Source organism: Canis lupus, chromosome 33, assembly GCF_011100685.1.
Source record: "Canis lupus familiaris isolate Mischka breed German Shepherd chromosome 33, alternate assembly UU_Cfam_GSD_1.0, whole genome shotgun sequence".
NCBI classification, from domain to species: Eukaryota; Metazoa; Chordata; class Mammalia; order Carnivora; family Canidae; genus Canis; species Canis lupus.
The window spans coordinates 5,127,625-5,147,014 of record NC_049254.1 but is presented as its reverse complement, the minus strand read 5'-3'; the positions used below and the strand labels follow the sequence as shown (position 1 = coordinate 5,147,014).

Genomic DNA, 19,390 nt, shown 5'->3' with positions numbered 1-19,390 from the left:
AACAAGGCAAACTTCAAATGGAAGTAGAAGGGAGACAAAATAGATCTTAATTTCAGATTTTAGTGACAGTTTAGAACTAACAGGCTAGATATTTTAACAAGATATTTTTACCTTGTTACAATTTTGGAAACATTTTTCATTGTTTTGAATACATAATAGTTCAAAATTCAGAAGACACAAAATGGTATATAGTAAAAGAATCTCCCTCCTTTTTGTCCCAGTCCAACCACTTGTCCTCTCTACAAGAGTTTTAATTCGCATCACCTATTTCTTGACATCTTTTTAGAAATATGTGCAAACACTTATTATACATTATTTTTTATACAAATAGTAGCAGGCTATTCAGTGTCATATCTTTTGCTTTTCACTTTATTTTGTATCTTGGAGACTGTCCCATACCAGTACATAAAGAGCAGTTTCTTCACTATTTGAAAAGTTGTAGAATATTCTGCCTTTTAGTACAGGTACCATAATTTGTTTAATCAGTACCCAGGGAGATATATTTGTATGGTTGCCAATATTTAAAACTATAAACAAGGCTGAAATGAATAAAAGTGTACAAAGCAAATTTTGTACATGCTCAGTATGTTTGTAGGATAAATTCGAGGAGTTGATGGTTAAAGCATAAAAATTATGTTAATCTACACCAATAACAATATGTAAGAACAAATGTTTCCAGTGCCCTTGCCCAAAGACTGTTATCAAACTTGCTGATCTTTCCTGTGATAGGTAAAAATTACTATCAGAATGTGTTTACTCTGTTTTGAGAAAGATCAAGAATTTATCTACATATTCAAAAGATGCTTCTATTTCTTTTTTTATGAACTATCTTATCCTATTCTTTTCCCATTTTTCTTTTTTTTTAAGATTTTATTTTTTTTTTTTTGAGAGAGAGAATGCACAAATGGGGCGATGGGCAACAGGAGAGGCCCCTAGGATCATGACCTGAGCAGAAGGCAGATAGATGCTTAACTGACTGAACCACCCAGGCTTTCCACCCATTATTCAATTAAGTTTTTTATTTTCTTATTGATTTGTAGGAACACCACAGCAGTAAAGAAGAAAGTCCTACAGCAATGATATAAACTGCAAATATTTCCCCCCTTGCTTGTCATTTGCCTTTGACTGCTCATGGTTTGTTTTGTAATTAAAAACTTTTCACACAGTCAAATTTATCTTTTCTTTTAGGATTCTGGGTTCTGTGTTATAGTTGGAAAGACCTTCTTTTGCCCCAGCATTATTTTAAACTTCGCCCATAGTTTCTTCTACTGCTGTAATGTGTGATTTTTACATTTAAATATTTAGTCCAGCTAGAATTTACCCTGGAACAGAGAATGTCAGAATGGATAAAAAAGCTAGACACAACCATATGAGGTTTACAAGAAACATACTTTGAACATAAGGACACAAACAAGCTGAGAGGAAAAGGGTGGAATGTATTACACATACATTTAAATGTAAGAAAGTTAGAGCATGGCTACACTATTATCAGATAAAGTAGCATTCAAGAGGAAGGGAAAAAGACAGGCATTTCTTGTTGTTGTTCTCTGTACAGTTTATTATATGTCAGTGCTTTTTAAAAAAAAGTTTTTATTTAAGTTCCAGTTAATACACATTGCAATATTAGTTTCAGGTGTACAATATAGTGATTCAACACTTCCGTACAATACCCAATGCTCATCACAAGTTCCTTCCTTAATCCTCATCACCTACTTAACCTTTCCCCCTCACCCAGATCCCCTCTGGAAACCATTAGTTCTTTCTTTATAAGTTAAGAGTCAGTCTCTTGGTTTGCCTCTCTGAAAAATATAGACATTCAAAAATTATGAAAGTGTCACTCACTCAAGAAGACAAAACAACTTAAACTGTATATGCATCTAATAAGCTTCCAAATAGATACAGCAAATTTTGACACTATTAAAGGGAAATATAAAGAAATCCACAAATAGGTAGATCTTCAAGGTTCCTTGCTCAGAAATTGATACAACAGAAAACAATCAGTAAGAATGTTGAAGAGGTGAATACTATCAACTGACATTTATAGATCCTTCATCCAACAGCAGCAAAATACATATTTTACTTAACTGCAGATGGACCATTCACCAAGCCAGACCATATGTGATGGCCCAATATTTCTTAGGGTGAAATCAAACAGAATATGTTATTCCATCAAATGGAATTAAGTTATAAAGCAATAAAAAAGAAACCTAGAAAATTCTCATATATTTGGGAAATTAAATCACACTACTAAATAACCTAAGGATCAAAAAAGAATTCACAAGTTAGAAAATACCTCAAACTAAATAATGAAGGAAACAATCATATCAAAATTTGTGACATGTAACTAAATCCTTAGAGAATATGTACTTCTTTAAATGCTCATATTTAAAATCAACGATTTCCACTTCCGTCTAAAAATTTTCTATACTTACAATGAAACACAATGTAAGTATAGAAAATTCATAATAAAACAATGAAAATCAACAATTTTAAAAAGACAAACCAACAGAAAAAATGAACAAAGCCAGGGTTCTTAAAAAGTTAATAAAACCAATAAACAACTTAGAAGATTGAGCAAGAAAAAATGGAAAATGGAGGAAACATAAATGATCAACATTAGAAATGAAAGAAGATACACAGATCTTATAGACCTTAAAGGATAGTGAGAGGATACTGTAAATAAACTTGACAACATAAATTTAAAAATTACCAAAAGTAACGCAAGGAGAAATACAATACTTATCATTGAAGGAAATTTAACTCATGATTCTCAGTCCCTCTAACTCCCACACACATACAAAATCCCAACCCAATGGCTTCATTCATATATTCTATCTAACATTTAAGGACAAAATAATATCAATTCTCTCCAATCCAAAAAATTAAATAAAAAGAGAAAGAGTAAATATTTTCCAACTCATTTTATGAAGCCTCTACAACCTTGATGACTAAAGCATTTTAAAAAAAGTTACAAACCGAAAACCTTGAGACCAAAAACAAAAAAATTTTAATGAAAAACGTTAGCATATCCAATTCAATGATATATAAAAAGGTTAATAATCAGTGGTCGAATGAGGTTTAACCCAGAAATGTAGGTTTGGTTTAATATATGTGACTACAGTACAATATTATCATTGTAATAGATGTAGAAAAAGCATTTGGTAGATTATAACCCAAGGTTATAATGGAACCGTTTGGAAAATTAGGAATAACAGAAAATTTCCTTGACCCAATAAAGATATAAGCAAACCCTTGTGAGCAGCATACTTAGTGGTAAAATATTAAATGAAAAGAATGGGAATAAGATACAGACACATATATAAGTGTCTATCAGTGGATGAATGATAATGATAGAAACCGTAAACTAATCATGAAGCCAAGAAACACTGAAGAAAAATTGAGAGTTAGGCATCTCATGAATGTATAAAATACATATAGATATGAGACGATTTCATCATTTACTATGATAAAAAATACACGAATTATAAAAAGTTAAAATTTATCAATACTTATGCACATATAGACCAAATATGGCAGCATTCACAGTTGAGATAAATATAAACAAATGTAAATATGCAGTATTAAATCATAACTGCATAAAATTAACTGTAGTAATACTGTACCACTATAATAATTTCATAGTCATCTCCTATAGCTATTGCAGTGAGCTCAAGTGTTAGAAGTATCTGCTTAAAATGCTATGTGATACTAATCATCGCTAGGTGGGCAGTTCTCCCCAATAAATCATGCATCACAGTAAAAGTTCTCTCTCAAAGTTCTCACATATTTTTTCATCTTATTTTGTGTAACAATGCAAATCCTGAATTACACCATGGGACCCATACAAAGTGCCATCAGTTATGCTGGAAGTGTTCCTAAGAACTGGAGAAAAGTCATGACATTATAAAACAAAGTTAAAATTGCTTGATATGTACCATAGATTGAGGTTTGCAGCTGTGGATGCCCACTATTTCAAGATAAATGAACCCAATGTAAGGACCATTATGAAAAAATAAAAGGAAATTCACGAAGCTATTATTGCAGTTACATCAGCAGGTGTGAAAATCTTGCACTTCTCAGGAAATACCTTTTTATCTTGTACTGAAAATAACTTTTATGTGGGTGCAGGATTGCTTTAAGAAAGGTATACCTATAGATTCTAACATGATTCAGGAGAAAGTGAAATTATTATATGAACATAAGGAATAAGAACATGGAGAATTTAATGCTTATAAAAGATGCTTGGTAATTTTAGAAAAAGGTCTGGCTTAAAAATTGTCAAGACAGCAGGAGAAACACTTCTGCCAACCAAAAGACAGCAGTTTCCAGATGCCATTAAGAAAATTCCTGGGGAAAAAGGATATCCACCCGAGCAGGTTTTTAATGCAGTAAAAACTGCCCTATTCTGGGGGGAAAAATGCCACAAAGGACACTTAATAGTAAGGAAGAGAAGCAAGCACCAGGATTTAGGGCAGGAAGAAAGTAGAAACAAGACAAAATCATTTCTATTCAATATTGTACTGAAGGTCCTAGCCAGTGCAATTAGACAACAAAAAGAATAAAAGGAATTAAGACTAAAAAGGAAATAGAATTTTTGTTGTTGACTTTATACATGGAAAATTCTAAGAAATCTACAGAAAAACTAATGGAATAAATGCATTTAACAACCTCCAAGAATACAGAGTCAATATTTTCACATCCCAGCAATGAACCACTAGAATATAAAATAAAATATACTATTTATAGTAGCTTCAAAAATAAAAAAACTTATAGATAAGTTGAATGAATGATGTATAAAACCTCTACAGAAAACCGTAAAAGACAGTGAAATTGAGAAAAGCATAAACATATGAATTGACATACCATGCTCATGAGTTGAAACATTCAGTGTTAAATCCATTGTTAAGATGTCAACCATCCCCAAATACGATCAAAATAAAATCTCAGGTTTTAAAAAAAACTTAATAAGCCAATTTTGAAAGTTATTTAAAATACGGAACACCTAGAACTACCAAAATCGTCTTGAAAAAGCAGACCAAGGTTGGACAATTTATCCTATATGACCTCAAGATTTATTATAAATCCATTGTAATCAAGACAAATGTTAAAGGACATAACAGAGATCAATGGAATAGAACAGAGTCCAGAAATAGGTACAACAAACAGCCAAATTAAATTCAATAACTGTGAAAACAAGTGATTCTGTAATTCAGTGAAAAAATTTTTTTCCAATAAATGCACTTTGGGATAATTGGATATCTGTAAGAAAAAAGGGCAAAAATTAATTCAGGCCTAAATGCAAAATCTAGAACTATGAAGCTTCCAGAAGAAAACATAGAATATGTTATATATAGAATATATATAACATATATATACATACACACATATATAGAATATGTTAGTATTCCTAGGGTAGGAAAAGATTTTTTAGAGTGTACATAGTAAGTTTGTATTAAAAGAAAAAAAATTGATAAATTATACTTCATCAGAATTGGATACATTTGTTCACTAAAAGATATTGTGAAGAAAATAAACAGGCAAGCCACAAACTGATGAGAAATCTTCAAAACACATATATTTGACAAAGGTCTTCTATCTAGAACTTATAAAGAAATGTTAAATTTCAATAGGAAGACAAAACAAATTAAATGAATGGGCAAAAGATTTAAAAAGATATCATTTTATAAGAGAATGTACAAGATTGGCCAATAGAATATGCAAAAATATTCAACATTAATAATCAACAGTAAAATACAAATTAAAAGCACAATGAGATCCTATTATGTACTCAGTAGTAAAGCTAAAATGAAAAAAAACAAAAAAAAACAAAAAAAAAAACACCAAAAAACCCAGCATCAATCACTGGAGAGGATGCAGAAAACTGGAACTCTCATTTATGTTATTAAGCATGTAAAGTAGTATGACCACTTAGAAAAATTAAGTGGCAATTTCCTTAAATACCTATCACCCATACATCTATCCTATGACCCAAAAGTATCACTTCTAGGAATTTTTTGAAGGGAAATGAAAACATGTCCACAAAATCCTTTTAAAGAGGGCAGCGTGGGTGGCTGAGCAGTTTAGCGCCACCTTCTGCCCAGGGCCTGATTCTGGAGACCCGGGATCGAGTCCCACATTGGGCTCCCTGCATGGAGCCTGCTTCTCCCTCTATGTCTCTGTCTCTGTCTCTCTCTCTCTGTGTCTCTCATGAATAAATAGATAAAATCCTTAAAAAAAATCCTTTTAAAAGAATGTTCACATCAGGTCTATTCATAATGGCCCTAAACTAGAAACAATCAACAGGATTCTGGATAAACAAACTGTGGTATATATACACAATATAATGTTACATAGTAATAAAAGGAATAAACAAATGATACACACAACAGTACAGGGACTCCCCAAAACATTATGTCAAATAAAAAAACTTATGCACAAAAATATATGTGCTTTCCCCCTCATTTACATGAAACTGTAGAATAGGCAAAATTAATCTGGTGATAGAAATCAGATTAGTTCTCTGGTACAAGGTGTGGAGTGTTGATTTGGATAGGGAGTGAAAGAACTTTCTGGTGTAATGAAAATTTTGTTCCTTGATAGGCAGTGTAGTTATATGAGTGAATGCGTTTGTCAAAATTACTGAACTATATACTTAAGATCTAAGCATTTGACTGTAAAGAGCTTATACATCAATTTTAAAAAGTTAATATGTAGGGTGGCCAAACGGATTAAAAAAAATGAGACCCATCTATATACTACCGCCTACAAGAGACTACTTCAGAACCTAAAGACACAGACTGAAAATGAGAGTATGACACAAGATATTCCATGCAAATAGACACAAAAGAAAGCTGGGGTAGCAGTACTTATACCAGATAAAATACATTTTAAAATAAAGATTGTAACAAAAGACAAAGAAAAAAGCATTACATAATGATAAAGAAATCAATCCAAAAAGAGGCTTATAATAATTGTAAATATTTATGTACCCAACATAGGAACATCTGAATATATAAAGTGGGTATTAACAGAGAAAAAGGGAGAAAGTAATACTAGTACAAGAATAGTAGGGGGCTTTAAGACCCCATTACATCAATGGATAGATATTTTAGACAAAAATCAATAAGGAACTTTGATCCATGGCTTTGAATGAACACATTTAACCTGATGGATTTAACAGATTTATACTGCTTATTCCATCCCCAAACAGCAGAATACATATTCTTTTCAAGTATACATTGAATATTCCCCAAGACAGACCACATGTTAGGCCACAAAACAAGTCTCAATAAATTTAAAGAGACTCAAATCATATCAAGCATCCTTTCTGACCACAACAGTATGAAACAAAAAAATCAATTACAAGAAAGTGAATAGAAAAAAAACACAAATATATGGAGGCTAAACAACCAATGTGTCAATGAAAAAAATAAAAAAGGAAGTAAAAAATAATTAGAGACAAATAAAAATAAAAACACAGTGATTCAAAATTTTAGGGAAATAGCAAAAGCAATTTTTTAAAGAGTTTTGTTTATTTATTTTTTAGAGAGACAGAGATACAGAGTATGAGTCAGGAGAGAGGCAAAGGGAAAAGGAGAGAGAGAATTTCAAGCAGGCTGTGGTGAGCACAGAGCCTGATGCAGAGCTTGACCTTACAACCCTGAGATCATGACCTGAAATGGTATCAAGAGTTAAGACACCTCACCAACTGAGCCATCTAGGCACCCCGCAAAAGCAGTTTGTTTGTTTGTTTAAAGAATTCTTCTTTAAGATTTATTTGAGAAAAAGAGTGAGTATGCACAGAGGGGCACAGGGAGAGGGAGAAGGAAAGAAGCAGACTCCCGTTGAGTGTGGAGCCCAGCACAGGGCTCACTTCCCACAATCCACAAGACCATGACCTGAACCAAAATCAAGAGTCTGACGCTTAACCAACTGAGCCACTCAAGTGTGCCCCTCATAAAAGCAGTTCTAAGAAGGAAATTTATAGCAATATAGGCCTACATCAAGAAACAACAACAAAAAACCCTCAGATAATGTGATCTGTTACCTAAAAGAAAAAGAAAAACAACAAACAAAGCCCAAAGTTACTAGAAGGGAGGAAATAAAGTTCCAGGTGGAAATAAATGAAACAGAGACTAAAAAGCCAACAGGAAAAGATCAATAAAACCAAGATTAAAAAATTGATAAATCTTAGCCAGCCTCATCAAGAAAAAAAGACGGAAAGGACCCAAGTGAATACAATCAGAGATGAAAGAGAAGAACTGATACCACAGAAATACCAAGGATTATAATAGACTGCTATGAAAAATTATATGCCAACAAACTAGACAATCTAGAATAAGTGGGTAAATTTCTAGAAACATACAACCTTCTAAGACTGACACGAAGAAATAGAAAATTTGAACAGATTGATTGCTATTATATGCCAACAAACTAGACAATCTAGAATAAGTGGGTAAATTTCTAGAAACATACAACCTTCTAAGACTGACACGAAGAAATAGAAAATTTGAACAGATTGATTGCTAGTAACAAAATTCAATGAAAAATCAAAAGACTACCTATAAACAAAAGTCCAGGACCAGTGGGCTTCACAGGTGAATCCTGCCAAACATTTAAAGAAGAGTTAATACCTATCCTTCTCAAACTATTCCATAAAATAGAAGAGGAAGGAAATCTTCCAAATTCATTCTAAGAGGCCAGCATTACTCTGATACCAAAACCAGACAAAAACACTCTAAAAAATATTATAGGCCAATATTCTTGATGAATATAAATGCAAATATCCCCAACAAAATACCAGCCAATCAAACTCAATAATATATTAAAAGGATCAAATGCCACAGTCAAGTTGGATTTATTCCAGGGATGTGGAGACTGTTCAATATTAGCAAATCAATCAGCATGACACACCCCATTAACAAAATGAAGGATAAAGATAAAAGCAAAAAAGCATTTGACAAAATACGACATCAACTTATGATAAAAACTCTCAACCAAGAGAGGTTAGAGAGAACATAACTCAACATAATAAGGCCACATATGAAAAACCCACAGTAATATAATACTCAGTGGTGAAAAACAATGTTCTTCCTCTAAAATTAGGACAAGACAATGATGACTAATAAATGAATTCAGTAAAGTTGCAGGATACAAAATTGTTATACAGAAATCTGTTGTATTTCTATATACCAACAATGAAGCAGGAGAAAGAGAAATTTAAAAAACAATCCTATTTACAACTGCATCAAAAAGAATAAAGTACCTAGGCATAACCTTAACCAAGGAGGTGAAAGACTTGTACTCTGAAAACTGTAAGGCACTGATAAAAGAAACTGAAGACAACACAAACAAATAGAAAAATGTACTATGCAAACAGATTGGAAGAATTAATATTGTTGAAATGTCCATACTATCCAAAGCAACCTACAGATTTAATGCAATTCCCACCAAAATACCAATAGTATTTTTCACTGAAATAGAACAAATAAGTTTAAAATTTGTGTTGAACCACAAAAGACTCCAAACAGCTAAAGTAATCTTGAGAAGACTAAAGGTGAAAGTATCACAATCCCCTATTTGAAGCTAAGCACAAAGCTATAGTAATCAAAACAGTATTGTACTGGTATAAAAATAGACATATAGAATGAAACAGAGAGAGAGACCCCAGAAATAAATCCATGCTTATATGATCAATTCATCTGCAACAAAGTAGGCAAGAAAATACAACGGGAAAAGACAGTCTCTTCAATGAATGGTGCTAGACCATGCAAAAGAATTAAACTGAACTACTTTCTTCCACCACTGCAAAAATAAACTCAAAATGGATTAAAGAGCCAACTCTAAGACCCAAATCCATGAAACTCCTATAAGAAGACAGAGTAATCTCTTAAACATCAGCTGTATCAATGTTTTTCTAGATATGTCTCCTCAGGCAAGCAAAACAAGAACAAAAATAAACTATCGATACTACATTAACCTAAAAAGCTTTTACACAGTGAAGGAAACCATCAACAAAATGGAAACCATCAACAAAACCAATCTACTGAATGGGAGGAGATATTTCCAAATCATATATCTGATAGGAGGTTAATATCCAAAATATTTAAAGATCTCATACAATTCAACACCAAAAAATATTAATAATCCAATTTAAAAATGGGCAGAACTGCTGAGGATTTACCCCAAAGACACAGATGCAGTGAAACGGCAGGACACCTGCACCCCGATGTTCACAGCAGCAATGTACACAATAGCCAAACTGTGGAAGGAGCATCGGTGTCCATCAAAAGATGAATGGATAAAGAAGCTGTGGTCTATGTATACAATGGAATATTCCTCAGCCATTAGAAACAACAAATACCCACCATTTGCTTCAACGTGGATGGAAATGGAGGGTATTATGCTGAGTAAAGTAAGTCAATTGGAGAAGGACAAACATTATACGGTCTCATTCATTAGGAGAATATAAAAAATAGTGAAAGGGAATAAAGAGGAAAGCAGAGAAAATGAGTGGGAAATATCAGTGAGGGTGACAGACCATGAGAGACTCCTAACTCTGGGAAATGAACAAGGGGTGGTGGAAAGGGAGGTTGGGGGGCGGGGGACTGGGTGACAGACACTGAGGTGGGCACTTGTCGGGATGAGCACTGGGTGTTATTCTATATGTTGGCAAATTGAACTCTAATAAAATTTTTTTTTAAATAAATAAAATAAATAAAGATGGGCAGAGGTTCTGAATAGACATTTCTCTGAAAAACACATATAGATGGCAAACAGATACGTGAAAAGATATTCAGTACCAATCATCAGGGAAACACAAATCAAAATCACAGTGAGATGTCACCTCATACTAGTCAAAAATGCCCAGAATAAAAAAAAAAAAAAATCAAGTGCTGAGGAAAATATAAAGGAAAAGGACCCCTCATGCACTACTGGTGGGAATGCAAACTGGTGTAGTAACTACGGAAAACAGTATGGAGGTCACTCAAAAAGTTAAAATTTTTAGAAATGCCATACAAACTGGTAATTCCAGCACTGCGTATTCATTCCAAGAAAACAAAAACACTAATTTGAAGATATATGCACCCCTATGTGTACTGCAGCATTATTTACAGTATGGAACTTATCCATCATTAGATGAATAGATAAGATGCGTTAAGGAACTGATTATTACTCAGCCATAAGGGACGAGATCTTGCCATTTGTGACAACGTAGATAGGTCTAGAGAGTATTATTGTTAAGTGAAATAAGTCAGACAGAGAAAGACAAATACCATGATTTCACTTATATGTGGAGTCTAAAAAGCAAAACAAATGAACAGAAAAACAAAAATTCATAGAGAGAATTGGTGGTTGCCAGAGGAGATGGAATGGGGAGGATGGATGAAATAGGTGAAGGGGATTAAGAGGTATAAACTTCCAGTAATAAAATGAATAAATCACTGAGATAAAAAGTACAGTATATGGAATACAATATTGTAATAACTCTGTATGGTGACAGATGGTAACTACACTAATCATGGTGAGCACCTCAGGATGCAGAGAACTGTTAAGTCATGTATTACACACCTGAAACTAATATAACATTGTGTGCCAACTATACTTCAGTAAAAAAGTAAAATTAAACGAAAAAAATTTTAAAGTTCATGTTCACTTCAGCTGAAATATCCTCTTTTGGGAATCTATTCCCAAAAATAAATGCATCAATACATAAAGATAACTTACTTGGACAAGGCTTCAATTGAGGAAAAAAACAAGGTTTCCATTGTATTTGAAGCTGATTTGTAGGAATCATTTCATTTTATTGGTCAACATTATAACAGTTTTTGAGGAGAAAGTGGATTAACACAAAGGGAGTGCATAATCAAAAATGTATTCTCAACCTAGATAACCCAGATTAGTGAAAAAGTCACATAAAAAGTACAGACTAGATAATTATTACCCCAAATACTTGAATAAGCTTACGAGTATCCAATAAAAATACCAGTTATTGTGATTAAATAGGAAGAGCTTTTAGAAAGCCTGACACTATTTCCATTCTACTCCTAACAAATCTTTCAAACCATTACCTCTTCCTAAAAGTCATAGCACAAAGACCACTTAAATCACTTCTGATGAGTAGAGTTAGACGGGCAGCCGGGGTGGCTCAGCGGTTTAGCGCCTGCCTTCAGCCCAGGACTTGATCCTGGAGTCCCGGGATCAAGTTCCACATTGGGTTCCCTGCACGGAGCCTGCTTCTCCCTCTGCCTGTGTCTCTGCCTCTCTCTGTGTTTCTCATAAATAAATAAAATCTTAAAAAACAAACAAACAAACCTGTATATCACTGCTCCTTATCTTTAAAAAAAAAAAAAAAAAAAAAAAGAAATGCAGAGTTCCACAATACTTACGGAGAATTGTATTGTGGAGGAAAAAAAGAGTATCTATTAATAGATGAATGACAGAATAAATGGTGGTACACTCATAGTATGGCATATTAGGTACCATTAAAAACAATAATTGCATATATGCAATTTGACTTGAAAGGATTTCCCTCATTTAGCATTCTCTAAGAACAGGTAGATGTAGAAGACTGCAGACAATATGATCCCATTTTAGTAAATAATAATGTGGAAAAAATACCTAATTGTTAATACTGGTATCTTGAAGAGGTAGGGCTGCCAGTTAAAATTTAAAAATAGAAAAGATCTATTTTAGAAGAATTCTCAGAATAAATATGTAAGAAATGCTGCGTAATCACATATATGCAATCAGAAGAACATTTTTGTTTTGGGGGAAATAAAGGTTGGGGACCTGGAAAACACTGCAAAAAGCTTTGAAATGTAAAAAATACACAGTACTATAGGTAAAAATGTAAATTCTGCATAATTACTATATTTTAATAGTCAAAAACAAAGGGGAGTATGTAGTCATTAATGTATAGATGGTAACTACACCATCTATATTGTACACCTGAAACTAATATAACACTGTATGTTAAGTATATTTCAATTAAAGAGTTCAAAAATTTAAAGTAAGAGATAATTACGTATATAAGTAACACTCTGCCAACACCAAAGAACAAAACATCTTATGTAACTTATCTTATGTAAACTTAAAGCACAGATATTACAGACACACACATACCTGGATGATTCAGCAGAGTATCAAGTTCTTCTTTGGCCACAACCATTCTTAATCTATCACTACTATCAATGACAAAAATAATGGCTTGTCCTTCTCTGTATAAGGAATGAGAAAATGAGAGATAAATTCATACATTTTTCCATGTTTAGTATTCATCTGTATTTCCTAAAGTGTATATTATCTCTTCATTTCATATTAGTTTATATGAGTAATTGATATATTACCATTAGTCATATTTCATGTAAAATAACTTTTCTCGGTTGATAATATAGTAATTGACTTATTTCATCATTAATGACTTATTTCATAATTTTTAAAAAAATTATGAGTAAAACCATAATCCTATTATACAATCACTATTAATATTTTGGAGTAAATAAATTTTGACATATATATTCATATACATTCATATATGAGTACTTACATTTGTATTTAAATAGAATCTTGCTGTTTTACACCCTGCCTTTCTGATATATATATACATTTCCTTAATCATTTTCTGCAGAATAGTTTGAACTACTTTTATACGAAACATTAAAGCCCTACATCAGTGTTCCTCAAATATTGTTTTTTTTACCATAACCATAGTAAGAAATACTATTTTACATTAAGATGCAGTAGACACACAAGTATACGTTAACTGTATTTGAAATAAGTTTCTGGAAATAATAATAATAGTTACAAATAGCTTTTATTTTATTCTATTTGATTTTTTTAAAGCTGATAACCAGCCACTGAATTGGCTTAAATACTCACTTAGAGATCACAGTGGCACTTAAAAAAATCAGATTTTCTCTGAACTTTTATTTTAATGATTATAAAGTATTCCATTGCATGGATATGCATGTCATCAAATACTATAGCCTTAATAGATTTTTAATCTTCACTATTGTAAAAAACTTTGGAACAAGCATCCTCCTAAATACATTTTTTAAATTTTCTGATGCCCCAAGGCTTGTTCTTAGGAATAGAATTTCTAGGAATACATACAAAATTTACAGTTTTAGATAAACATTGACAAACTGTATTCCAGAAATGCTTTATCAATTTATACTACACTACAAGCACTTTTCCCACCTGCTCTTCAGCAGGACTCTTAACATTTTTTCCACTTTTGCCACTCCAACAGCATATTATTTTACACTGTATTTCATTAATTGCTAGTAAAGTTCAATATCTTTTCATATATTTATTGGACATTTCACCTTATTTTTGGGAATCACTTATTCCAGTCATAAATTAAGATTTTAGAAGTTCAATATCATTAGTAATCACATGAATATAAAAATAAAACAACTTTTTAGTACTGTTTCCTTCTATCATTTAAAAAAAGAAATGAACATAGATTATCACCATACATTACTAGTAGCCATAGAAAGTGATCTGATTGGAAATATCTACCAACAGTTTTAAAAATGTTCCATCTCTTTGAGCCAGTAATTTTATTTCTGGAATTATTCTAAGAAAGCATGAACTATAACAAAGATTCAAAGATTTATGCAGCAAGATGTGCTACCTGAAAGAATTTATAATCTTCAAAAATTGAAAATAGCCTTTTGTCCAAAAATAGAATGATTAAAAAATAGGCACAGGCATATGAAAAAATAATAAGCAGTCATTAGTTATATTCTCTGTATGTTTTCCTAATTTACTCTTATCATAGTATGTTAACTGAAAAAGCAGGATATGAAACTATATATGGTACATAATTTAGAAGACGCCTTTCACAATTATGTAACATGTATATTTTATATTTCAAAATAAAACATAAAAAAGATTAACAATGGTAAATTTATTGTAGTGAGATTTATAGAAAAGATTTTTTATTCTTTTCTATATTTTCCAAATATTAAAAAATGTGTACTCCTTATATTTTATACTTTACTACTTTTTCGTATCATAAAGATAATATGCAATAATCGCATAATAGTCAACATTATAGAATCATATCCAATGCAAAGTAAACTTCTCTTATAATCTTATTGTTCCAAAAACAAATGCTACTAATGGTTTAGTGCACATTCCACTAAATTTTTTTCTTCTCTGTATATACTAAGCACATATTTGTGTTAAGAGTAGTATTCTTTTTATAATTGAGACATGTTATTGTAAACAGTGTCCAACACACATTCTTCTATGTATATCTTTGCCCATTAGTGCTAGTCATAGGATGCTTTTCAAGAAGCAAAATGATGGCTAGAGAGCATGAACATTTTTCATTTCATTTCATTTCATTTATTTATTTATTTTTTTTACATTTTTCATTTTAAAAGATAGTGGTAAATTTCCCTGAGAAAGATGTTATATATATTCTCACCGTAAGAGTGACTTATCTTGCCAATAGACACTTGATCTTTTTTAGCCTCTTTCAGTCTAATGCATTAAAATGCACCTGTTCTTTCATAATTAGAAAAATATAGATACAGGATACAAATTTACTATGATTGTAGACTTCTCCATAGTAACTTTATTCACTCTTCAACCTGCAATTTAACTATAGTTTTCCTACATAACTTTTTCCAAAAAGATTTTGAAGAAAAAAGATTTAAAATCAGAGATGTTTCCTTTTTTTAAAGAGCTATTTTCTATACATTTTTGTTATCTGTAATTAAAGTAAATGTCAGTTTATTTATTTTATTTTTTTAGAGTTTTAAATTTATTTGTTCATGAAAGAGAGAGAGAGAGAGAGGCAGGGACAGAGGCAGAGAGAGAAGCAGGCTCCATGCAGGGAGCCTGATGTGGGACTCGATCCCTGATCCTGGGATCACACCCTGAGCCAAAGGCAGACGCCCAACCGCTGAGCCACAGGCGTCCCAAAATAAATGTCATTTTAAAAAAAAGTAGCTAAAATAAATGCATTTTTAAAAAAAGAATTATCAACTGGAGGAAAAATAAAAAAATTCTATACTGAAAACTCACATTTCCTTAAAAAACAAAAACAAAAACTTCACATTTCCCCAGAGAATTTAATGCAAGCCCATAAACATGCCACTTTTCCTTTACCAAACTGACTCTCAAATCTGAAGAACTCTTTTTTTCTGTACCTCAGAGGAGAGGTCCTCTGGATTTATACGATTTAAATAGGACTTCAGTCTATTAAAACACTCATTGAAAAAAATATCTTAAAAAAATCTCCTTTGGCTCATATCTAAGGAATACAATGTTTGTTTCCACATTAGCAGGAAACAGTTATTCAATAAAAATTAAAATCTGATCTGGCAGTCACCGCACTGCCATTCAAGGCGGGAGTTCATAATGACAAAAGGGCATTTTGTCAAGGGATACTCATAAATTTCAGACTCCAAAAGTTACATTGCTTTTATATGATGATAGTATATATGAATATATACTATTATATTAATAGTAATATTAAAAGTTAATGAATTCATTTTAATTACAGATGCAAACCTTGAGAGGGTATAATAATTTGGGTTCTAGTAACTTGACAGTTCTTACTCTGAAGTAATTAGTGAGCACTTTTATTTGCATATGCTGAAAAATATCTTGTTTAGAATTGCTTGTAGAACAAATGGATCAACTGTTGGTACTGTTATTTTAACTAAATTTATTCAATAAATATTTATATTTATAAATATATATGTCTAGCATTGTACTTGGTCTTGAAGAAATAATCTAAGAAATAATCTCTGCTCTTGAAGAATTCACACCCTTATTAGGCAGGCAGCTATGGTACATGACTTTAAGACATAAGAAGTATGGTCAAGTACCATGTGAATACTGAGGACAAAACACCTGGGTAAAATGGTGAAATTTCACAGAGGAGGTGACTTTTGAGTTAATTTTAACTTAATCTTAAAGCATGACTATATTAACCTTAAACTGCAACAAAACAGAACAGAGCATTAAAAACAAACAAAAGCATATGCAAAGATACAAGCTCATAAAGGGCCTGAAGCATTTAAGAAATAATATGAAGTATGATTATACTTTTTTAAAATTAGAAAATGAGCTTAAATGATATAAAAATAAGTATTACAACCTAGCTCATGTAATCCTTTGGATTTATTTGTTAATCATTATTGTTTTTAAAATATAATCCTCTAGTTAACCAACATTTATAAACATACTTACTTATAATAGTGTTCCCAGAGATTTCTGTATCTTCCTTGACCTGACATGTCAAACACTGTAAAAGACAAACTACAGAAAAAAAAAAAAAGAAAAACACAAAACAAAACAAACCATGACTACATTATAATCTACTAACTTAAGGTGTTACTTTTACTTAAAATTTTAAATTGTTTTCAAAGAAACCACCCTTGAATATATAATATTCAACTTGAGCCAATTTTTCAAGTACAAGTCCCATAAAATAAATTTTTGGAATATAAATATGATTTTGTAATGAATAACATATATAAAAAGATGTTTTCCTTGCTAGTGATATTTATAAAAATTTGTCTAAACTCTAAATTCTGAAAAATAATCCAAAGGTAGTGGTACAAATATTTTAACATCTATGGACTTCTGAAACAACAAATTACTTTTTCTAAGAGTAGAAGGCATAACTAGGTAGATCTAATATTATCATGATCTTTTGCCCACAATTTCTTAGTCACAAGTGTAATAAAGTGAATTACCTGGAGGATTTGAATTTCTCAATGCTGAATCCTATGGTTGGAACTATATCTTGTGATTGAGCCTTTAAGAGAAAAGATACATTGAGAATTTTGCAATTACCGAAGATGAATTTTTCCTCAGGTTAAAAAAAAAAGCATCCAAATTGCCATTCTGAAATTTGCCACCAAAGGGATGACAGAATTAAACAAAATTATAATTTCTGCAGTGAGATCACTGGATGTGAATTCTTCATGGAACTCTAAGGTTTACTAATTATGGATCTGTATGATGTATATGTCGTAATTCACATTTTGTGGCTTGCTGCAAGTTACCACAACCTTGAAGTGGTTTGATGAGTCACTCGGAGTTCACACGCAGGACTTCACACTATGCACTGAGTTTACATATGCTACTGGGGACTGTTCTCATGTCTAGATGGAGAATATATATGGCCCCTGCTTTCAAGGAGCTTCGTATCTAGTGAAAGTAAACAGCAATAATCAAGTAAACTGCAAATGAACATGGTTTCAGAAAGTGATAAGTACAGTGAAAGGTGATTTGGGGATGGGAGGCCACAGAGGAGGAGGGTTGGTATGGGTCATGGAAGAGAGATGCTGCAAAAAAGCCTCTCTGAGAAGTTGACATCTGACGCAAGAGTGAATATCAAAAAGGAGAAATACCATGAAAAGATGTTGGCAAAGAACATTCTAGTCACAGGAATTAGCCAGTATGACCCCAATGTAAGAAGCAATTTGTCACTCAGGAAAAGTAGAAGGCCTGTGTGTGTACAAATGTATCAAGGAGGCAGAGAGCTACATGTAACCAAGAGCAGGAGAGCCTTGAAGGCAGACGTGGGGAATTGTGTGTGGGGAGAAGATTACAAGGGGGCAAGAGTACAGCAAGATACCTGTGAGCAAGTCCCAAGGACAACTGAAATGCCTTAAACTGACAAATATCCAATGTCTCCTAACACTTCCACCATCAAAACTATTCCTCCTTTTGAATAAAAAACATCATCTACTTTCTGATAACCTACAAGTTATTCCTGCCTCCTCCTTTTTTTTTTTACATTTTTTTATATAAACATTCTCTAAACTTTATTGGTCCTATCTTACTTAGTTCAGGTCCTTAACATTTCTTGCTTTATTACAAAAGCCTTCTAATTACTCCTAATTGTTAATGTGCTACCTTAGATGAATTACTCAACTTCAAACTTTAGTTTTCTCAAATGTGAAATCTATTATTATCTTTAACTTACAAAGTTATCATGAGAATTAAACGAGTTAACGCATGCAAAATACTCAACACAGTGTCTGGTCCATAGGAGATACTCAACAAATATCCTAAGTATACTTTCACTGATTTCAGTCTCTTTCCAATTTTCTCCATATAGCAAATGTGTAACTTAAAAAACAAAACAAAAATCCCTGAGTTCATCATGTTGCTCTTGTGTGAAAACAAGAGTAGAAAAGAAATTGTCTCACACCATTATGTTCAATTTGATATTCTACTTGTGAAAATTTAAAATTCAAATGAAAAGAAACAAGCTGAAAAGTCTCTGGAGCTTAGTTACCTTAGTAGCAATGTAGTAGTGAAAAGGTCTCCCTAGAGATGCCTGGTTTTGCCTTTCTGAAGTTTGTTTATTTAGTTTTCTTTCCATCCTATGAGCTACCTATATTCTTCC

At 32.1% G+C, this 19,390-nt stretch overlaps 1 protein-coding gene across 10 annotated transcripts in view; it reads right to left on the bottom strand.

Moving 5' to 3' along the window:
* The window catches only part of ARL6 (ADP ribosylation factor like GTPase 6), a 59,596-nt gene that overhangs the window by 31,546 nt on the left and 8,660 nt on the right, over positions 1-19,390 (bottom strand). For all 10 annotated transcript variants that reach the window (XM_038582544.1, XM_038582543.1, XM_038582536.1 and 7 more), the window contains 3 exons: positions 17,727-17,788; positions 17,218-17,286; positions 13,126-13,220 (listed from right to left, as the gene is read on the bottom strand). In XM_038582544.1, the coding sequence (XP_038438472.1) occupies positions 13,126-13,220; positions 17,218-17,286; positions 17,727-17,788 (226 nt within the window). The remainder of the gene's footprint in view (positions 1-13,125; positions 13,221-17,217; positions 17,287-17,726; positions 17,789-19,390) is intronic.